This window comes from Alternaria viburni, assembly GCF_023758015.1.
Source record: "Alternaria viburni strain BMP 2772 chromosome Unknown scaffold_1, whole genome shotgun sequence".
Classification (NCBI taxonomy): Eukaryota; Fungi; Ascomycota; class Dothideomycetes; order Pleosporales; family Pleosporaceae; genus Alternaria; species Alternaria viburni.
Window position 1 is genome coordinate 1,677,896 of NW_026055770.1, and position 20,717 is coordinate 1,698,612.

Sequence of the window (20,717 nt, forward strand, 5' to 3'; positions counted from 1 at the left end):
TGCTCCAGTTCCGCACTAAGGTTCACCTTCCTCCATACGTCGTGATGTGACGAGAAGGCGACGAGCTGACGCAGCAGAATCCACTTGGTACGCGGCTGAACAGCCCTATGTGAGCTCTTACCTATGGCCAAGATGGCTAGGCTACTTGCATGCGGGGTAGCTTTACGAGCTTTCGCCAGGCCATGTCTCGGCCTCGTGATAGCAGATGGCGACGCAGGGCATTAGCGGGACCTACTCATTGCCAACGCGGCAGCGAAACGGTCCCGCAGGCAAGGCGCCGCTCTTTTCATTCAAAATGTGCGCGGCGACCTCGACTAATGCAAAAAGATGTGCCGAAGGATGTTGATTTGGAGCTCTGTGTGTCGTCGACGGGTGCTGTGTCTAGAGCTACTTCGGATGGGACTTCGAGTAGGTTCAGACGGCCGTGGTAATTCTCCAGGCACCCGCAATCGACGGCTTTCGACAAGTTGCCCGATTCGGATCATGCCGCGGCTAGGTGCACAGACCCCCAGTCGTTGGATGCTCCACCAAAAAGTTTCTAGAGCTTGCAACTTTCGACTTGCGACAACGAACTTCCGCAATCACGCCCGGCCATGCTCACCGAACAATTCGTCGCCGCCATATCGGCATCGACTAAGCCAAACACGGGCGTCACCAAAGATGCGGGTATCTTCGTCCACGAGTTCCAGCCGCTCGTCGCCCAAAGACAGGCCCTCAAGAAGAGCGCGGCTGCGCCAAACGGCATAGCTGTGAGCGCCTCACATATCTTCGCTGCGCAGTCGGAGAAGGCGATTGTCCATGTCTACAGCAGAGAGAAGGGCAACCAGGAGGCCCTTGTGCCCTTCCCGGAGAGGATACACAGCATCGCACTCGCGGCGCAGGACAGCGTGCTCTTGCTGGGGACTGAGAGCGGGCGCATACTAGCTTGGGAGGTCAGTCATGAGTTTGGAATGCTAGGTATAGTGTGCAGTTTCTCTAATACATATCTTAGGTCTGCTCAGGCCGTCTTGTCTCCACGTCCACGTCCCATCTCCAGCCAGTCACGAGTATTGTTGTCGACCCGTCGTCCAACTTCTTCCTCTCAGGCTCCTCGGATGCCATGATTCACGTATGGGCGCTTCCCACGATACTGTCATTCTCTCCAGACGCCTCGCGTTCGCCGATGCAGACCCTCTCTACCCACCGCGGCCCCATATCGTCCATCGCTTGCGGGCACAGCTCGAGCACTGCCAACATCGCCGTGTCAATATCAGGGGACAAGTCTGCTATAGTATGGGACTACCACAATGGACAAGCTCTGCGCACCTATCTGCTGTCTGAGATACCGACTGCAGTCACTCTTGACCCTGCTGACCGGGCATTCTATGTGGCTTACGCTGACGGCAGCCTACAAACCATCGACTTCTACGATGACGTCCAGAAGACTACTTCAATAGACGTCCTTCGAGATAGTGCCTCGTCTCACCGGCCAATTCAGCCGCCGCCGAAGAGCCGGTTCAATGCAGAGTCGCAGAAGCTCGGCGGAGCCCTCTGTCTGAGCCTTAGCTGGGACGGCACAACAATCATCTCGGGCCACGCCAGCGGCAAGATAGCACTCTGGGATACTGCAAAGTCCAACTATCTCTCCACCCCTGCCAATCTTCCTGGTCCTGTCTCAAACCTTCGATTCCTCCCGCCGACTGGCTTTCCCAACGCACCGGAACCGACTTTCAAGATCCAGGCTATTGTCAAGCCGAAACAAGATGCAGGGCTGACGAGCAGCATAAATGGCCTGATTCCGCCAAACTATACCTTGAACCTGCAGCTGACGGGTCGGCTGCGCAGCCCCCACGTTTCTGCCACTGAGAAGAGATCTGCGGGAAGAAGCGCCTTCGAGGAAGCTCTTACGCACTCCAGTTTCCCTGCCAGTATGCTGGAGGAGAGCTTAGCCGAGCTGGACTCGTGGGCTGCTCAGCCCAAGGGCGCTTCAGTCTCGACAGCCGACTTCATGGCGCTGGACGAAGGTAGTGCGACTACATCTGATTCCTCAGGCAAAGCTCAGCAGGCCGAAGTAAAGGAGTTGAAGAAGCAGCTTGCAAGTCTGCAACGCATCCAAAAAGTTACATTCTCTCAACTTTCAGAATTGCGCGACGAGAACGACTACTTCAAGGGCCAAGAAAAGAAGAGGGCCGAACGCACCAAAACACGCGCGAAGAGGAGAATGGGTACTAACGGCGCAACTCGCAAGCAGACCAACGGGGATGTGGAGATGAACGACGGCACAGACGCCACTTCCGGGTCTGAATCGGATGATACCGATGCAGCTGACGAGTCCTGAGCACCGACGATAGCGGGGCTGCGTACAAGGCCACGATACCGACAAAGGTTCTTCGCGATAAGGCGGCTCCTGCGGCATAGAATGGAAGAGATGCTGCACATGCCTGCGCCCGCAGTCTTGGTATAACCGCAGCACTAGACTTCGATATGTAGTACGTTTACGCGTCTAGTGCCTTCATCGCCTAGCATGTACATCACGACATGGCAAGAGTCCGAAACACCACGTCGGAAAACCGCGGCATTGATATCCTTCGCCTACGTTTCCCAGGCGGTGAACTCCGAGACTGCTCATGTCAGACCCGCAAGACGAATATTCGTATTCACGGACTTGCTACTGTATCGCGAAAACCACAAAGACGCCCGGGTCAAAGTTCTTGAACACATAGCCAAGCCCTCTTCAAGCCGTCATCACACGGAGCGGGGTAGCCCGTGCAGGTTTCCTCTTCGCAATTGTGCTACTATTGACGACCATGATTGTACTGCGCAAGCACGACGCCGTGTCTTCAATGTCACGCTTGGATCAACGTCAGCTGCACCGCGGGACGAAAAGCCAAGTTCAGAGGCTGCGGCCGGTTTTCGATCACGCAGCTCTTCAACCCGTCCTGCTGTGCTACTGCTCGGCTTACGCCGCAGGTTCATGCTTCATTCCACGGACCTCTCTCTGTTAATGAGCAGCCTTTGGATGAAAGGTGGAGGCAATGTAGTTGGCTGCTGTAAGACACGACCTTGTCATCCGGCCGGCAATTGCAAAACTTCTCCTTTCGCTGTGCGTGAGCCGCAAGCTTCACTTTTCTCCCCAGGACGAAACAGAGCAAGAGTCAAGGCATGTCTCGAGCGGTGTGAGTATACTCGCATAATGTGCGACCTCGCGCGGGCCCTATACCAGCCGTCCCGCTATAGTGTGGAGCGTGGTTCCTGCTGCACACCTGACTCGCAGGGGCCAAACCAAGCGACTATCGAACTACTACCCACCCTCCCACCGATCCTGCGAACAGCCGTTCCAAGATGCCGCCAACGCAATCCTGTTTGTTTCAACGAACACACACACTTTTTGCCCCGGTGGTGGGAAAAGGCGTACAGAAAAGACGGTGAACGAATAGCGTTTCGTGCTGCCCATATGCTCGCTGCCCCTGTACTGTAAAAATGCTGTACACCACACGCACACACACATACAATAGAACAAGTTCAATATTACAAAAACCCCTGCCTCAACTACTCGCTTCATTCAGCGAACCGCGTATCTTGCATTGAACCCCCGCCACTCGCTTCCGAGATCGTAAACATGACTCTTTTCTGCAACCTTTTTGTTAGCTTCACTCACGCATCCTTCCTCAGACATACGCACTCCCTAGGCAGATTTTCTCTCTGCCTTGCTTTCCCCATCTCCCCGAAAAAGCAAAACTGTACTTGTATGAGTAATCAACGTCACACACACACCACACACAAGCTCTTATACCAGGCTAGTCGCGTATGGGGCAACGCGCGTTGCGCAATCCCTGCGAGCACATGCATAATGGTTCGATCTTGCTGCGATGGGCGGACGGAGACGGGCGTTTAGACCGTTTATAACATGCAAAGGATCAGAGTATTGCAGAGTGACAGGGCAGGGCGTGATCGTCCGATGAATGGGGGAGAGGAGAAAAGGGAGTGGAGATTATTTTTTAACCGCCGATCTTATGCGTTGCCGAGGTGTGAGAGATGTAACGTGGGGGCTGGATCTGTTGGGAATAATGATTCGGTATATTGGCTTGGGTATGAGGAATGAGGAATGGGGTTGAGAGTCTTCGCCGACGACTGGGTCGAGGTTGCAAAGAGCCAGACTTTCGGGATACACTATAGTGTGATGAGGTTGCATAGGCTCGGATCTTTCTCCTGCTCTGCAATTGCTTCTGCGGCACGCAGGGTGGGCTTCCTTGTTCAGGGTCCATGTCATAGTGGAGTCACATATACATCACGTCGTCATCTTCTGTAAGTGGGATACCTGGGTTTATATTGGTTTGTTTTTAACGGTCCTCCTTGTCCATTGAAATGCCATCGGCGACAAGGCCGCCTGCAAAGTGATGGAGATACCTTGTCCTCGGTCATGGCTACTGTGTGTAGCTTCTGGGACATGGATCCTTGCAGCCTGGGCATGCCATGTCCTGATCGGACGCAGGCCGAGGTACATCTTGAAGATGTAGGATTCTCAACGAAGGTATTCGTGGGGGCTCCCAACAGTTCGTTCGGACCAGGGGACTGAAGAGCAGACGCAGACGGGTTCTGTGCCGCAATCATGGGTTTTCCAGCGTAGTGGGGCGCGGCAATCATAGTCATGGAAAGACCGCGCATACCGAATAGTGTTTGTATTAAACTGAGAGAAGGTGTATGGTTAAATATGTCGAAGGTGATGAGTGATCGCTAATAATGCCTTGGGAGAAGAGAACAGACAGAAACCAATAAAGATGTTCAACTCTAAAGTCGATCACCCTGAGGCAGATAGTCTTTGGTATTCGTCACGGTCGTAGATCCTTGCGGGTTTGGCTTGTAAGGAAGAAAGAAGATACAGTACTCCGCCCTCGCTTGATGGAAATAGGTCGTGGATGGATGCTAGATTGGAAGCATCTGCGGGTGGCCAGATAGCCCGAACTTAGGTACTGTGAGTACCGTCGCTTTTGCATGTGTAGAGGTGATTGGGCGATATTCCGAAAGAGGTTAAATATGGTATCGGTCGTCATTCGTCGTAAGTGTGCTGAGGCCGTGGAAGTATGATGCAGGATGCCGAGAAAGTAGAGCAAGCTCGATAAACGCCACGCTAGTAGTCGCTAAGATATCGGGAAAGGGCCACCAGTGAAGCGCGGGGTCGAGTTCGGGCATGGAAAAGTGTTCAAGATGAGTGTGACTTGTGGCGGCCTTTGTTCCCTATGGAGTACTCGCCGTCCGGACACCATTGCTCGGGTTCAAAGTCGGGATTCATGAAATGCGCAGTGTTGAAGTGAGAACTCGTATATGTCAGTTAAGGTCGACAGGCATTATCGGGCCGATACTCACTTGCGAAAGATGGACGTTTGAAACGGCTGGACTTGCATCGAAGAGCCAAAACCTGGTTCCAACTCGTACATTGAAGGCCGGAAAGGGCCGCCTCTCTCAACACCCATGGGAGCTGCTCGGTCGATGCTCACGGGTGGCGGTGGGGGGTGTATGGGGAGTGTCACAGGAGGTTGGTCGAGATGTATGCTGTGATGACTCGGCGGGTTGTACTGGCTTGCGTTGCTAGAATGGAGTGGTGTAACAAAGTCCAAGTGGGAAGTGCTAACCGGCGTTACAGGCGTCGGTGTCGGGGCGTATGGCTGGACAGGCGTAACCTGAGGATGGGAAGTGGGACTGGGGCTGAAGTCGTACGAAAGTGAAGGCCATCGCTGGCCTAGACCGACACCAGAGGGGTACATTCCCGGGATCATGTTCATGACGTCGCCGACGTTGGTAGCGGTCGGTATGAATTCGTCAGTGTAGTTGGCTAGGGCAACATGAAGTGGTTGCTGTTGGGGAACAGGCTGGTGCTGGACTTGTGGTATGTCTCCAGCCTTGTATAGGATGTCGTAGTGGCCACTGGGGAGAATTAGTAGGCGAAAGATAGTGCCATGCGCGGTATGTACTTACGGCCTATAAAGCAGTCGTAACATGGGCGCACCGGGGATGGGGCGATGATGGGCGTCTGTCGGTTCTGAGTAGAAGCTGCGGTTGATCTCTTCGCCTGGTGAGCGGTCCAGATACCATACTTCGAGACCAAACCCAGCAGGCTTGATCAACGCTTCGGCAAGGGCGGCAATGCCAACGTTGTCGGCTTCACACTGAGTGGGTTCGATGAAGTTGGAGCAGTATGTTTTGACGTCGCCGTTGTCTACAAAGTGCATAAAATCATCTGCGTGCGTCTGCACCCATGCACTGGCTAGGAGCTGGAGGGGAGTTAGCGATTCGAATAATGAGAGATGTAGAATGCAAACCTTGACGTAGGTGATGATTGCCATGGACTCGCCCGGGTCGTTGAAAGTACGCAGGAGAATGCTTTCGGCTTGGCCATTCATGGCGCGCAGCGATTCGGCAAGCCTGGTCATGAGCTCGAACGCCTCTTCGGCAAAGTCAATCCAGATATCGCGCGAGTAGCCGATATTTGAGAGCAAGTTGCCCAGCGAGTTGAGGCGGCCTTTTTCATGGTCCAGTTTGCTCACGTCGCCCACATGCAGCAAGGCCTCAAAGTAGGTGAAGGCGATTGCTGTTCTTGTTAGCACGGGCAAGCAACACTAGGAAAGCGATGGGCACTCACCCCGCCATCCACAGTGGCCATCGCCACGGCAGGTGCGGAAGTAGGCATATTTGGCGGGCAACGCAGCGGTCTTGACCTGGAAGACGGGATCTGCGGTGGCATATTGCGTCGTGATGGCAGCGCTGCTTTGGCGTTCGCCCACCAGTGGGCCCTTGGGCGGTCAGCGCGCTTGGGCGAATATTGTCGCAGTTCAACTCACAGTGGCTTCGGGCTCGTACTCGCTCGACAGCTTCTGCAGGTGGGCATATTCGTCGTCGGAGGGATACGCGGCCATGTTGAGGTGGGGGTTGCGATGCTGGTGGCCTGGGTGATGGTGGCCAGTGTGATGATTATAGCTCCCGGGAGCAAGGACCGGCGCGCGGATAGCAAACGCTAGGCCGCCTTGGTAGTGGTTCTGAGCCGGAACTCCATAGTGGCCCTGGTGTAGGTGTGCATGCGGGTGATGCTGGCTGTGAGGGTGGTAGCCCGTCAACACCGACTGTCTGCTCATCTCGTCCTGCTATTATGCGTGTTTTGGCGTGTGTGTGCGATTGTGTGTAGATTGCCGGCACCGTCCGTTCCCCGCTGTGTGCGCTCCGTTGGCTCCCTGATGGCCGTGGGCGTGACTGGCCTCAGTGGCTAGTAATTGGATGGAAGGATTCCACGACAGATCCGGCAATGCGCAAACGATCTCAGCAACAATTCGCCGGCGAGCTGCTGGCGAGGGCAGCAGCGTCTTTAGTAGGTGCAGAGGCCGGCGGCGGAGGGCTGGAGGCTGTGGTCGTTGCTGTGATACTCACGGGCGTCCAGGGGCACACGCCAATATATGGGAGAGACAGGAGGGGATCTTCGCGCGTGCCAGTGCAATTGAAGCTGCCAGGCACCAAAACAGTCTGCAACACTCTGGTCCAGCCGCTCTGAAACGGCCAATTTCAGTTGCACCGGATACCTGCGAGGGGAGACATGGCAGGGCGCGAGGGTGTACAAGAGGAATGCCACTCCACATAATCAGCGCCAGGGAGCATCGCGCAAAAGCAAGTACTATGAGATGCTCGACAGAGGCCTGCTACATGCTCCAAGACGACCCGGCTAGGCTTGCCCACCAACACCGGGGTGTGATATCGATTTCCGCGCCCACTAGTCTTCATGGGTTAGCATCTGGAGATTGAAGTGCACTCTTGATGCTCCGTCACATCAAACATGGAATCGCCGAGCAAAGAGCCGCGGAAGAATCAGAGTCACGAGACAGCGGGCATGACGACATGGGACCTCTCGCCAGGCGTAGCAAGCCCTCGAGCAGCGCCGCCAACCGGAACAATTGCAAGCCCAGGGCTGGCGTTGCATGCGTCGACGAGCAGAGGCTGTATCACGTCGTCGAGTGCACTCAACACAGCAGCATCGAGGCACTCATGGCGTCGAGCAACATGCCAAGACGACCCTCTGGCGTACCTAGGTATTGTTGCAGTGGCCGCCTGCATGGCATGATTCGCTCTGCCGCTCCGTGGCTGGTGGCGCTTCTGCGACAGAAAAAACAAGTGCCCGCACACCCGAGATAAACTCTTGTCAAGTTACCGATCCCACGCCGCGTGCGAGTCAGGGCGGACACGGCGTGGGCGCTGCCATTAGCTGAGAGGCTCGCTTGCAACACCCTCCTCGTCTGTGCCCGCTTCCCCGGCGCGCAGTGCCATGGCTGGGAACCCGCCTGTGATGCGTAAGTGTACGAGTGCAGTGAAGCTTCAGATCACCATGCGTCACATCGATAGTCGATTCACGGCTCATAGGCATCGAGATGGCGAGGCGTTAGTTGGCGGCAGGCTACCGCCATGACCGCGCGATCGGGACCTTGGCTGGTGGCCGTGAGAAAACGAGGCCATGTTACATACAGACGACTTCGCACCGCTGCTGACCTGTGGGTAATTGCACTCGATTGCGTGACCGAACATGTCCGTTGCCCGCCTACTATGTTGAGTCGCGTACCGCTCATGTGCACGGGAACTCTTGCCCGGTGCTACCCGACGAACCAACCCACATCTCCCTCTTGAGCAACCTGACCGCATGTCTCAATTATTTCAGGTCAGAAACGCCTCGGTGACGGTACTGTGCAACTCCCACTCTCCGTGCCCTGCCCGGAAACCCAGTTACAGGTCGTCTTGTGGACCGCGCGCGACCGATGCTGCAAGTCATCCTTTGCTCACTACCCCCGGGAGGCGTCCTGGACCCTTGCCTTTGCCTCGACCAGACTTGCCCCCCATCGAGCTTGAGTTCCAGCCGCTCATGCCTTGGGGCCCGCCACCACCAGGCGTGAACTGCGAACCGCTCTCGTCCGACTTGAAACCCTCGCCCTCGTTCAGCACCGTCTGCCATAAGGCTCCGATGGCGCTGCTCCACTCCTTCATCGCTTGCACCCTGTCCATGTCTGTGCTACTCTCAATCTCCACCGTTCCGTTCTGCTGGTTGATCTTGCCGCGCAACCGCTTGTCAACGATCAAGAAGCCTACGATTTCCTGCACTTCGGCAAGTGAGATCTTGAGCTGCTTCGAGATAAAAGCCAGTGTGAAGCGGGTGTAGGGTGCGACAAGCTTGACGACCGCCTTGGTGCGCACATTACGCGTGACTTCGTCAATGTTCTCGGCGATGAACGGATCTTGCAGCAAATCCTGGTTGTTCTGCAGGATCTTCTCATAGCCGTGAATGTCCTCTAGCTGATAGGCGTTGACTAGATCCGTCATAGTGGAGATGCGCGGGTCATTCTGGTAGGGCTTGGTCTCCTGCGAATCAAACGGATTGATGTCTGAACCCGATAGCATGGTCGCGAGAACCAGGTACTTCAGAACCTGTATCCGTTGGAGCGATCCCGCCTCGTCGTAGTTCTTGAAACTCTCAAAGAAGTCACTCTGCGCGCCTTTCCAGTTCTCTGCGATTGGTTAGTACTGTGTCGATGTCTTCGGCAGATACTACTTGCCTTCGCTCATGTGCATCTTGCCACCACATTCACGGATGATGCCCATAATCTTGGGGTGCGGAACTGCGGACTTGACCTTGAGCGCGCGCTGGTACAGTGCCTGTCATAATGTCAGAGATAATGCATACAAAGCTGAATGCGGACGAGCCTTACCTTTAACCGCTTGTTGTTCCTCGTCTCCGCGTACATGAGAATTTCCAACGAGTAGACTTCCAATGAATATGTGCCTTTGCTCGGGTCATCTGTTCCATCCTCCCTCTGACAGGCCTTGTGTAACTCTCGGAGCTTCTCCGTAAGCTGACGGTAGTCTTTCCTATCCAACCACAGCCTCGCTAGCTTGATGTTTGTCTTTAGCCAGAGCCGCTCGTTGTTGGTGCTCTGGAAGATGTCGAGGGTCAGGGCGTAAAAGTTCTCCATGCAGCGATATGCGTCGGCGTCTTCTGCGGCCTTTTCTATAAAGTCGAGCATGTTGTTGATGGACTTCTCCGAATAATTACGCGTAACGGCTGACTTGACGTATGTAAGAAGCTCCTTGTAGTGCTCGACAGCCTGTACATGTCAGCTAGAGGTCTTGCTCGGGGATGGCCATTTCTACCTTGTCGTAGCGGGCAAGCTTGAATTCGAGCTTGATTGCCTGCTTCAGCCCTTTGAAGCCCCTATGCGTTCGTCAGCATACATCCATTCCCCCAAATCTGCATATTTCCTACCAGTCCGACTTCTCTTCCTCTAGCGCGGGCATCCCCAGGAATTCGTCTATGGCTGCCTCGGGGTCGTCGGCCTTTAGCTGCTTCGCATTGTAGTATTTGTTCTCGATGTCGACGTCGCCGCTCTGCTCGTCATCGTCGTCCTCGTACTCGAAGTCGTACCTACAGCTTGTCAGAAGGGATATTGCCTGGATGTCATGGCGACTTACTCCTCCTCGCCGGAGTCTTGCATGAAGTCGTCATCGTCGGACATGGTTGTGGCGTCGGTGATGGTTTAGTTGGACCACAGTCGTATTCTCAAGTTGGAGTGAGACGCGTGCGTTGTGCTATTAATTCGGTGGATAGAGGTGTTTGCGGTGTGGAGTTGTCTGGAGCTCTCGCGACTTGTTTGCCTACGTGAGGCGGCGGTAGGTGCCTGCGGAAGAGCCCCACTTTCGCGGGGCTAAGCTCCCAGACGCAGCCAGCTGCAGTATCCTGGACATGCATCGCAACATTCACTCCATTCTCTCTGAAGGAATGTATCAGGCGGTCTTGAGGCTGCGCGTTCGGAAATCTATCAACATTGCACAAGTACGTCATTACAATTTGTGCCTGCGATCAATTTGGTTCCTACAGCAATCGGCTCCAGCTCCAAGCCATTTCCCGGCTCCTCCATCTCATCTCCCGGTGCACTGACGCAATGATGAATCTAACACTCCGACATTTGAGTAAATCTCCGGTTGTGAACATGAACAGTTACGAAGCCTCAAAGTCGCACAGAGTCTGGACGAGGCTGTGCAATATTCGAGCATAGTGGCGTGCAGTAGGCCTGCGACTGAGGCATTAGACAGCATATGCTAAGTTCGCGACCTTCTTTTTTCGGTCCGGCTTCCAGCTGTGGAGAAGGCTCAGACCCCGGGCATTCTTATCCCAGAATCCCAGATCCCTTCTCAACCACTCGCCGTCACTAGCAGATCCCTTAACTCGGTTCACGGTCCTGGCCGTGATGTTAGCCTCATCGATCAATTCTTCCTTGCTGCCTGCCCAGGTGTGCACCGAGGTTCTGTCGCTGGCACTTGCTCGCGGCCGTTTCCCCAGGAACACTAACAAGTTTGACAGCTCTCTAAGATGACTTTTGGCGAATTATTGTTTGGCTCAGCCGGCAAACACATCGCCCCGCGTCCGTGGTGCTTGCTAAATGGATAGCGTCGAAGCCGTGGAGTGGTCGCGGAGGTGAGCAGTGCCAATCGACCTTTCGGGCTTAGTCTTAGCGACGTGTGGATCTTCAACTCCATCCATCCATCGCTTGCATCTCCAGCCCAGCATCTGGATCCCCCCCGGCTTCCCTCTTACCTCACACATCCTTATCATCATCCGTTACCAGTCTCCGGTGCGACTCTCGCTCTCGCCCTCACCACATCCGCTGCCACGACCGCGACCGTCGTCCTTTGTTGCACCAACGCGCGCGCGCCTCTCGTCCCTGAGCCGACGACACGACCCAATCGCCGACTCTCCTTCCGACCTTCACGATGCCCATGTGCGGTGGAACAAAGTCTGTGCAGCGCAAGCTGGTGCTTCTGTACGTCTGCTATATGCGGGGATGCCTCTTTGTTTGGGCGACCGAGGCGTGATGCGACAGAACAAGCTAACGTACTTCCAGCGGTGACGGTGCATGCGGCAAGACCTCATTACTTAATGTCTTCACAAGAGGGTATGTAACATCGCTATCGTGCCATCTCCGCAGCGTACTGACTTTGTGGTAGCTACTTTCCAACAGTATAGTGAGTATTGTACCTGGTATTGAGATACGAATGAGGCTAATGAAGCCCTCTCAGCGAGCCCACAGTATTCGGTAAGGGCGCGCCTCACACTATATATTCGTGTCGCTAACAATTACTACAGAGAACTATGTACACGGTTTGTGCGCCTATCTGCAAGTTCTACAAACACGATTGACACGGTGCGACAGACATCTACATCGACAACACACACGTTGAGCTCAGCTTATGGGACACCGCCGGGCAAGAAGAATTTGATAGGCTACGATCATTGAGCTACGATGACACGCACGCGATCATGCTCTGCTTTTCGGTACAGTTATCCGACATTATGCTGTTCAACTCGCAACTCACACGGCACAGGTCGACTCACCGGACTCGCTCGAGAACGTAGAAACGAAATGGGTCGGCGAAATAGCAGAGAACTGCCCCGGCGTTAAGCTCGTTCTAGTGGCACTCAAGTGTGACCTGCGGAAGAAGGAGGACGACGACGCCGACGACCAGCAGCCCGAGAAGCCATGCATCGACTACAACGAGGGTCTGCGCGTAGCGGAGAAGATCAAGGCACTGCGGTACCTGGGTAAGCCAAGCCACGTCTCGGAACTATGGCAGATATCTAACGGGTGTAGAATGTTCCGCTATGAAGAATAGAGGTGTGAACGAAGCGTTTACTGAAGCCGCCCGCGTCGCTCTGCAAGTCAAGACCAGCAAAGACAAGAGCGGCGGTTGCACAATCCTCTAGGCCAATACAACACCCCCGCCATTGATTCCGACCGCATTCCACCACAAACTACTCGGCCAAATCGAACGCTACTTCATCTCTGGATAGACGCGCACCATCCCACACTTCTCGTGATCGCACCACCGCCTTCATATTCGCATCGTTAACATCCTTCGTATCTTCATCCATTGCTAGTTCTATGCTTCTCAGGAAAAGGTGGCAAACTGTTTGGTGCTGGTCCAAGTCTGGTTGGATAGGACGCATACTCAGGACGGGAGTGCGCATTGGCGAGTAGTGCTCCCTGCATAGACCTTCCCCTCGATCCCTTTTATACGCTTCAACGCTTTTATACTTTTATTGTACATGTTTGCTCCAGTCCAGCTTCGGCGCTGACTTTCTTCACTTCTTTCTTTGGTTTGGCGGGGTCTACATGCGTTTACGCTCCCGGTAGCGAGAGCTTCTCGAATAGATGAGCTGAGTTGACTGCACTTTCAGGGCGAGTTGGATGTCACTTTGGATAGAACACAATCAACAGCTCACGCTCTTCACATCATGCTATCGTGGAATCTAAGTGATGCTGTGCCCGTTGAAAGATGTACTCCCTTTATCGAATCTCAAGCTCCTAAGAAGCCATAACATCGCCCTCCTCCGCCGGAATTTCCGCCACCTTCTTAACCACCTTCGCCGGCTGTCCCATGACAACACAGAAATCCGGTACATCCTTTGTCACCACGCTCATAGCCCCTACAGTGACTCCCCTGCCAATCGTAACTCCAGGTAGGATGACCACATTCCCCCCAATCCAGCAGTCATCACCAATCACAACCGGCTTTCCATACTCGATATTGTCCCGTCGCGACTGCACCTCGATCTCATGCGTCGCGGCAAAAATCGACACATTAGGCCCGAACATGCACCGGTCCCCTATGGTAACGAGCGAGCAATCCAGAATAGTCAGGTTGAAGTTTGCGTAGAAACGTTTGCCTAGGGAAATGTTGCAGCCGTAGTCGATGTTGAAAGGGGGCTCAATGAAGATCTCATCGTCAGCCACATGGCCGATGATCTGTTTGAGCATCTTCAGACGCTCTGCAGCGAGGATGTCGAAACCCTTGCTTTCGTCGGTTGTGGCGGGGTCGGGGAACCATGTGTTGTATTTATGGGCGAAGGCGCGGGCTTTGAAGCGGGCGGCATTTAGGGACGGGGTGAAGGCGTTGTAGCTGGGGTTGTGTCAGTATCCTACGGTATAAAAACATTTGCCTGCAGTCTACATGAAGATAATGCTAGATAGAGGAACATCTGGCGTTGATGTAGGCTTCACGGTATCTGGGTTGCCCTTTCAATAGTGTGCATGTTCACTTCTTGAAGAGAAGGCAGTGAGGTAGTTTGAACTCATCGCGGACAGTAGAATGTGTATACATACAGCATACCCGAGATCATCTTCTCGTACTCCTCGTCCCAGGGCACATGGTTGAGCTTCTTCGCCTTCTCTATCTCTTGCGTGTTCTTCTGCTGTTGTGCCATTTTGAGATACAAATCGCCGGTCAATTGGATGAACTGTTTATTCTTTCACTCTTTGTTGTTTCCTCCTCGTACTTATATGCAGTCGCAGTCTATACGACGTACGACGAGCTTGGAAATGACGCTAAGTGGGGTAAAAGGGAAGTCACCCCAGATGCAATGGGGCAATACCTCGCACTTTAGCGCTCACTCGAGTTCAGCTAGACCAAATGACCACACAGAGAGTCTGCGATTGCTGTTCTCACATTCCCGGTCGAAGGCAGAGTGCTCCACAGATTCGGCGGCACGACTTCTGACCAGTCAGAGGTCTCCCGAACTTTTGCCTTGGGAAGCTCACTCGTGTCGTGTGCTGGGATGCATCATACCTGCGAATCGGTCCGATTGGGACATGTTCGTTTACTTTTAGTTTTAAAGATGCACTTTGCTGTGCAATCAGAGGTGAAGCAATGAGTGTGATGTAGCTGCATGCAGTCCAGTTGCAATTGTTCACTTCATTTCCACGTTGTAAACTGAAAAGGTCCCGAACAAAGGGCTTGTCAGCAATTAGCTGCTTCACTATACTCAAGGACGAGCGGCCAAGAGTACACGGGTGGCTTGAGTATGTGTCGCAGTTTGGAGCATACATAGTATTAATCTTAACAAGTAGATAGCCTCGATGGCAATGTACACACCTACTCTTATACACTCTTTGTATAAAGCATCACGAAATGTAGCCACCCCTAGTGGCGGTCTGCTCATGTTTAGTTCACGTGGGCATCTTGCCGCTCTGGAGCGAGCTTTCGTCATAGACTGGACAACACGCAGCACAACAACACAAACGTTCCGTATTGCAGTCAAAGAACAACAGCGTTAGAAAAAAGACTAAAATGTTGCAAAGCATTGTGAAACTATGTTGATCCGGGGAAGAGATCCTGTGGAAGTCGCAGGTGTGCACGGGCCGCCAAGATCCACTAGCGCAGCTCGCTTGGTGCACAATGGTCGATTTTGTCGACGAGCAACCCCCCCTTCTACTACGTGACTTTCGCGCCCGAATCATCGACAAGCCATCAACGACAATCAACCAAACCAAAAGACTCTCCATAAATCGTCACAATGGTGAGTTCGAGTTCCCGAGGGTCTGGAGGGCCGCGCGAGAGGATTCTGAGCAGGCACACGAGACGCCCGGAGTTTGCCACAGCATCTTCAATTCGCAACCTCTCGCCGCCTCGCCCTGCGCAAAATTTATCTCAATGAGGACTTTGGACTAACAGTATCCCAGGTTCTCGCAGTTGACCTCCTCAACCCCTCCCCGGCCGCGTACGCATACATTCCCGCCCTTTCGCCCCCGACCTGCGACTAACAAGCGTGTAGTGAGGCCCGCAAGCACAAGCTCAAGACCCTCGTGCCCGCTCCCCGCTCCTTCTTCATGGACGTCAAGTGCCCCGGATGCTTCACCATCACCACCGTCTTCTCGCACGCCAACACAGTCGTCGTCTGCCAGGGCTGCTCGCAGGTCCTGTAAGTTTGGAACAAATGGATATGGATACAGGGCATGGGCTAACGCATTCACAGGTGCCAGCCAACTGGTGGCAAGGCGCGGTTGACCGAGGGCTGCTCTTTCCGAAGGAAGTAGACGATTCGTCGACGTGATGACAGCGGGGATTGATGGGTTACGATGACGACTATCATGGCTTAGGGGTGTAGATCTCATTGGCACCGATCGACTCGACCGCAGGATAGAAGAGGGATCTTTCGACTCGAGTCAATGCAAAAGTCACAAAAACGGGAGTTCCGGATATCTCAGCGCTGATGGACCACCCTTTTCCTCGAATCTATTTCCTTTTGTTCGGCATGGTCTTTCAGCTTTCATGTACATGCATGTGGGAGGAGAGATAGCATTTCAGAGCCTTTGGATCAGTCGTCCGAGGTGAGGACCGGCTTGCAATCGAGGATACCTACGCATGCTAGCGGTCCTTTGTAAATCAAGCGTCAATTCCTCACACTCGTTTCGCATACAAAGAAGTGATCCAACATTATCTTGTGAATATCATGCATACGCCAGTCTTATGTCTATGTGTTGTACACTGACTTGATCAAGTTCCGCCTACACCGAACACCAGGTTGTATACGGGTACTGTACCACCCCGCGTGGAAAGGAAACGGTCACAACTTACTAGTATCGCAAAGAGATGTGCTTCTTACCTAGAAAAGAAGGACATCATTCTTGGCAGAATGATTCTGCTCTCCAAGTGGGGAAGCATGGCCGAGACCCCTACCCAGTTCATAGCACCTTCCCTACAAGCAGCCACATGACGAGCAAAACGCCGACCTCCGCCAACTTCAAGATTCCTACATAATAGGCGTCGATACAGCCACCTCTATCTTAAAGACCAGGAGGCAACGCCGCTGCATAACCGTTCGCCTAAAGTGCTTATTTCAATTAACGATTGGACACGAGTCGAGAACAAGCCACCCCACGTCATCGTCAATACTTCCACTCGCCCTCTCGTTCGCTCGCGCATCCGCGGCTCACGGTTCGACAGCCACTAAAATAGATCAGTGGACAATCACAAGATCAATAAACAAACATTTGCAAGCGCGTCGTTCAAAATGTCCACCTCATCCACAGCAGGCGCGGGAGCTCCAACCGACCCCCACCCCATCCCTCTGACGGAATCCGAAGTTTTGATCCGCGGTTTCCTCGCCGCCAACCCGGATCTCTGCGACGATAAATCGAACCCCATCGAGATAATGACGGATCGTTTTACGAACCAGGAATGGAAAACGCAGATTGATCAGACGATTAAGAATGTGTTGAAAGAGGTGGAAAGTGGTGAGAGGGCGAGGAAGGTTTACGAGGGCCCGCGGATGAGGAATGGAGATGAGGCGCTGAAGGAGTTGGCTAAGACGGTGGATCACACGGTACTCAAGTTGGACGCGACGACAAAGACGATCGATGGGCTTTGCGCTGAGGCCAGGACGGAGAACTTCAAGGTATGTGCTTCTGCAGTTGTGGTGGAGTTTCTTCGGGATGAGGCACAGTCGCACCCTTAGAGTTTGGAGCTGGGACACGTGCTACACCTCACCGCTCCCGAGGAAAACCCAGCTGACAAGATTCCCAGTCTGTCTGTGTTCGCCTGAATTATGTCCAACGCTGTGTCTCCAACCTCAAAGGCACCGACGTGCTCGTAGCCTGCGTTGTAGGCTTCCACGAAGGAATCCAAGACACGTACTACAAGCTGCGAGAAGCACGTGCCGCCGTAGCAGCAGGCGCGAGAGAACTTGATGTCGTCCTCAACTACTCCCTCCTCACCAAGCACAACCGACCGGCTTCTCCACCGTTAGAGCGTGCTCGTGACTCAGCAATCGACAGCATCACCGCTGCCAACACGGCCAAGAATGCTGGAAGCAGCAACGCCAGCGACTTTAGCGAGGAAGACTCAGACGAGATCCCAGACTACAGCGCCATTTACAGAGAACTGGCTAGCATACGAAGCCTCTGCCCTGCCCCCACAACACTCAAACTCATCCTCGAAACTTCGCAATTGAACTCCGCGCAAATCCTTGCTGCATCTCATCTTGCCGCTGCTGCTAGCTTCGACTTCATCAAGACATCCACTGGCTTCAACGGACCGGGCGCTAATCTGCCCAACGTGCAGCTCATGGTCGCCGCGGCAGAGTACCTCGCATCGGCCAAAATAGGCAAGAAGAAGATGGAGGTCAAGGCGAGTGGTGGAGTCAGGGACCTGGACACGGCAGTCAAGATGCTGGAGGCTGGCGCGACACGGCTGGGAACTAGTTCTGGGTTGTGGATTATGCAGGAGGCCAGGGCCAAGGTGGGCGAGGAGAGGGTTGCGGCTGGGCTGTCGTTGGAGGGGAAGAGACCTAGCCCGCAGACGCGGTTGTATACCGATGATTCTGAGTACTAGTATTATGCAGTAGGGAAGAGCATATCGAGATATAGTGATCGAAAGCCGGTGTTGTGAGAAAGTATTGACACTTGTCGATTGCTTGAGTTGTAATGTGTGCATGTGGTAGGGTCAAGATACGGGAGGTATTAGGCTCATCAATAGTTTGATGCAAAATGCAGCGAGCTGGTCAAACGTTATGCAGATAGCTTGGGGTTTGTTAACGACTCAGCCACAGGGCAGACATCGTTGCAAGATCGTCAGTCAGACCACCTAGTACAAGAAAATGCTGAATAGGTCGGGAGCCTACATCAACGTCAGGCCACCTACTTTGCATGTTTTTATCTTGATGTAGGCTCCACAGTGTCCGAACTTTTCCATGAATGAGGTGAGATTGTCACCTTATACAAGAAAGAACTGAGTAGGCCTGCAGCCTACATTAGGGCAACAACAAGCAAGTGGCAAAACGTAGCATCGATGTAGGCTGCAGGGTGTTGTGAGATCCTACAAACCGTACGTGGACAAGCATCATTTACATTCTCACGGGCATTGTAAGTGAACTAAGACAGACGATGGCAGTTGAAAATTTTTGGGCAGTGTCTACGTGAAGTATATGTAGATCATCCACCAGCCGAGACCCACAAGGGATATAGTGCTTTCCAGGACAGGATGACTATCAAAGAGATTCATCCCATCGTGCCTAACGCCTGTCGTCCATGAATCATTCCTTTTGGCGTCAAGTCTACTCCTCGTCCTCCTCGCCGGCGTCCTCGTCACCACCCTTCTCGGCGGCCTTGGCCTTCTTCCTCCTGACACGGCCAGGGCGGCCGCCACCGAATGGCGAGGTCAGAGCGAAGTCGATGTGCTTCTGGGAGTCGAGGCGGACCATGAAGGAGGGGACGTTGACGATCTGCTTGCCGACACTGTGATACTGTTAGTCGCGCGCTTCTTGAGCGAATGCGGGCGGATGCATACCGGATGTGGCGCTGGCGGATCAGGACACGAGCGTGGTGGATGGACTTGGCGAGACCGAGCTTGTAGACGCAGGTCTGGAGACGGCGCTCCAAGAAGTCCTCAATCTTGAGGGCCAAGACGTAATCGAGCTTCATGCGGGACTCGTCAAGGACACCGACACGCACGAGACGGCGAATGAGAGCGTTACCCTCGAAGAGACGCTTGGGGTCCTTCTCGTCAAGAGTAAGAAGCGAACTGCGAGATGTTAGCGAATTTGTATCTCGCAGACTGCGCATCAATTGCGCGCAGACGAGAACAATGAGCACTCACCGAGCGGCACGACGGATCTTGGACAGAGTCAACTGGACACGCCAGACCTCGCGCTTGTTGCGGAGACCATACTCGCCGACGAGCTTGAGCTCAGTATCCCTAACCCAACATTAACTTGTGTCCCAGACATAAGCGGAGCACGCTCTCGCTCAGTGGCCATGGGGTTGCACATACAGACGAGCGGACTCGAAAGGACGACGGGGGACGCTGTACGTCTTGGAGTAGGATCGGGGAGGCGCCATTGTGGTTGTCGATGGTTGAGTCTGCGATAGAGAACGACAAAAAGATGTTCGAAATTCGGCCGCCCGGTGGTGGGCTCGAGCACGCACGCACGGACCACGTGGTCAATGCGTAGCGAAGTGAGCCCGCGCACACTGTATTCTGGAGTTGGACAACAACGACAGCTCAGCTACTAACCACCAGCCCAACTTCAAACACACAATGGGTCACGCAGCCGGTCTCCGCGCGGGTACGCGCTATGCGTAAGTTGGAATGATTGCGACTCCCCATGCGACGAGACCAGACCGCAGTCTGAGTCGAAGGCGCACTCTGAAGGCGCACTCTATTCATACGGACGATTGCTGACGCTGCGACAGTTTCTCTCGCGATTTCAAGAAGAAGGGAATGATCCCGCTCTCGACCTACCTCAAGCAGTACAAGGTCGGTGATATCGTCGATGTCGTAGCCAACGGTACGCAACCCTAGATCCACAGCGAAAGCGGTTGAAGCGGAGGACTTATGCAAAACAGGTGCCGTCCAGAAGGGTATGCCCTACAAGGTCTACCACGGCAAGACCGGTATCGTCTACAACGTCACCAAGTCCGCCGTCGGTGTCATCCTCCAGAAGCAAGTCGGCAACCGATACATGGAGAAGCGCATCAACGTCCGCATCGAGCACGTCCGCCACTCCCGCTCACGAGAGGACTTCCTCAAGCGCGTCAAGCTCAACTTCGCCAAGCAACAAAAGGCCAAGGAGACTGGCGAGCCCCAACAGATGAAGCGCCAGCCCGCACAGCCCCGCGCCGAGCACATTGTCAGCCTCAAGGAGCAGAAGCCGGAGAACATCACACCCGTACCTTACGAGACCTACATCTAGACGTGGACAGGTGGCTCCGGGTGGATTGGTTGGCAAAATGGGATACGGATGGTCAACGGCGTGGTTTCTCGGACTTCTCGATTATTCTCCTTCTGCACTTTCTTACGCATGGAAACCGGCGATATCATGGTGCAGATACAGTGGTGTGCCAAAATGGCTTTGAGTGACCCCTCACGCCAATAAACATCATCCT

The 20,717-nt window shown here is 54.0% G+C and overlaps 9 protein-coding genes across 9 annotated transcripts; 5 read left to right on the forward strand and 4 right to left on the reverse strand.

The window, feature by feature from the left end:
• Positions 1–593: 593 nt before the first annotated feature.
• Positions 594–2,317, forward strand: J4E79_000606 (uncharacterized protein; the record flags this gene model as incomplete). The annotated part of the gene is made up of 2 exons (XM_049349522.1): positions 594–932; positions 992–2,317. The coding sequence occupies 2 exons, from the start codon at positions 594–596 to the stop codon at positions 2,315–2,317; spliced, it is 1,665 nt and encodes a 554-aa protein (XP_049216309.1).
• A 2,862-nt stretch (positions 2,318–5,179) lies between these two features.
• On the reverse strand, positions 5,180–6,890 carry J4E79_000607 (uncharacterized protein; the record flags this gene model as incomplete). Its single annotated transcript, XM_049349523.1, has 6 exons — positions 5,180–5,294; positions 5,344–5,901; positions 5,953–6,248; positions 6,297–6,565; positions 6,617–6,767; positions 6,816–6,890. 6 exons carry the CDS (start codon positions 6,888–6,890, stop codon positions 5,180–5,182), a joined length of 1,464 nt encoding a protein of 487 aa, XP_049216310.1.
• Positions 6,891–8,775: 1,885 nt separating this feature from the next.
• J4E79_000608 (uncharacterized protein) lies at positions 8,776–10,514 on the reverse strand (the record flags this gene model as incomplete). Its single annotated transcript, XM_049349524.1, has 6 exons — positions 8,776–9,509; positions 9,558–9,657; positions 9,711–10,106; positions 10,153–10,213; positions 10,265–10,423; positions 10,471–10,514. 6 exons carry the CDS (start codon positions 10,512–10,514, stop codon positions 8,776–8,778), a joined length of 1,494 nt encoding a protein of 497 aa, XP_049216311.1.
• A 1,255-nt stretch (positions 10,515–11,769) lies between these two features.
• Positions 11,770–12,760, forward strand: J4E79_000609 (uncharacterized protein; the record flags this gene model as incomplete). The annotated part of the gene is made up of 8 exons (XM_049349525.1): positions 11,770–11,819; positions 11,901–11,951; positions 12,004–12,021; positions 12,076–12,092; positions 12,143–12,157; positions 12,210–12,331; positions 12,382–12,598; positions 12,648–12,760. The coding sequence occupies 8 exons, from the start codon at positions 11,770–11,772 to the stop codon at positions 12,758–12,760; spliced, it is 603 nt and encodes a 200-aa protein (XP_049216312.1).
• Positions 12,761–13,361: 601 nt separating this feature from the next.
• Positions 13,362–14,260, reverse strand: J4E79_000610 (uncharacterized protein; the record flags this gene model as incomplete). The annotated part of the gene is made up of 2 exons (XM_049349526.1): positions 13,362–13,956; positions 14,160–14,260. 2 exons carry the CDS (start codon positions 14,258–14,260, stop codon positions 13,362–13,364), a joined length of 696 nt encoding a protein of 231 aa, XP_049216313.1.
• Positions 14,261–15,349: 1,089 nt separating this feature from the next.
• CRP6 (40S ribosomal protein S27) lies at positions 15,350–15,869 on the forward strand (the record flags this gene model as incomplete). The annotated part of the gene is made up of 4 exons (XM_049349527.1): positions 15,350–15,352; positions 15,516–15,553; positions 15,608–15,754; positions 15,809–15,869. 4 exons carry the CDS (start codon positions 15,350–15,352, stop codon positions 15,867–15,869), a joined length of 249 nt encoding a protein of 82 aa, XP_049216314.1.
• Positions 15,870–16,846: 977 nt separating this feature from the next.
• Positions 16,847–18,165, forward strand: J4E79_000612 (uncharacterized protein; the record flags this gene model as incomplete). Its single annotated transcript, XM_049349528.1, has 2 exons — positions 16,847–17,230; positions 17,359–18,165. 2 exons carry the CDS (start codon positions 16,847–16,849, stop codon positions 18,163–18,165), a joined length of 1,191 nt encoding a protein of 396 aa, XP_049216315.1.
• Positions 18,166–18,886: 721 nt separating this feature from the next.
• Positions 18,887–19,670, reverse strand: RPS9 (40S ribosomal protein S9; the record flags this gene model as incomplete). Its single annotated transcript, XM_049349529.1, has 4 exons — positions 18,887–19,067; positions 19,120–19,353; positions 19,429–19,527; positions 19,603–19,670. The coding sequence occupies 4 exons, from the start codon at positions 19,668–19,670 to the stop codon at positions 18,887–18,889; spliced, it is 582 nt and encodes a 193-aa protein (XP_049216316.1).
• A 199-nt stretch (positions 19,671–19,869) lies between these two features.
• On the forward strand, positions 19,870–20,524 carry RPL21A (60S ribosomal protein L21A; the record flags this gene model as incomplete). The annotated part of the gene is made up of 3 exons (XM_049349530.1): positions 19,870–19,910; positions 20,025–20,119; positions 20,178–20,524. The coding sequence occupies 3 exons, from the start codon at positions 19,870–19,872 to the stop codon at positions 20,522–20,524; spliced, it is 483 nt and encodes a 160-aa protein (XP_049216317.1).
• Between the last annotated feature and the right edge of the window lie 193 nt (positions 20,525–20,717).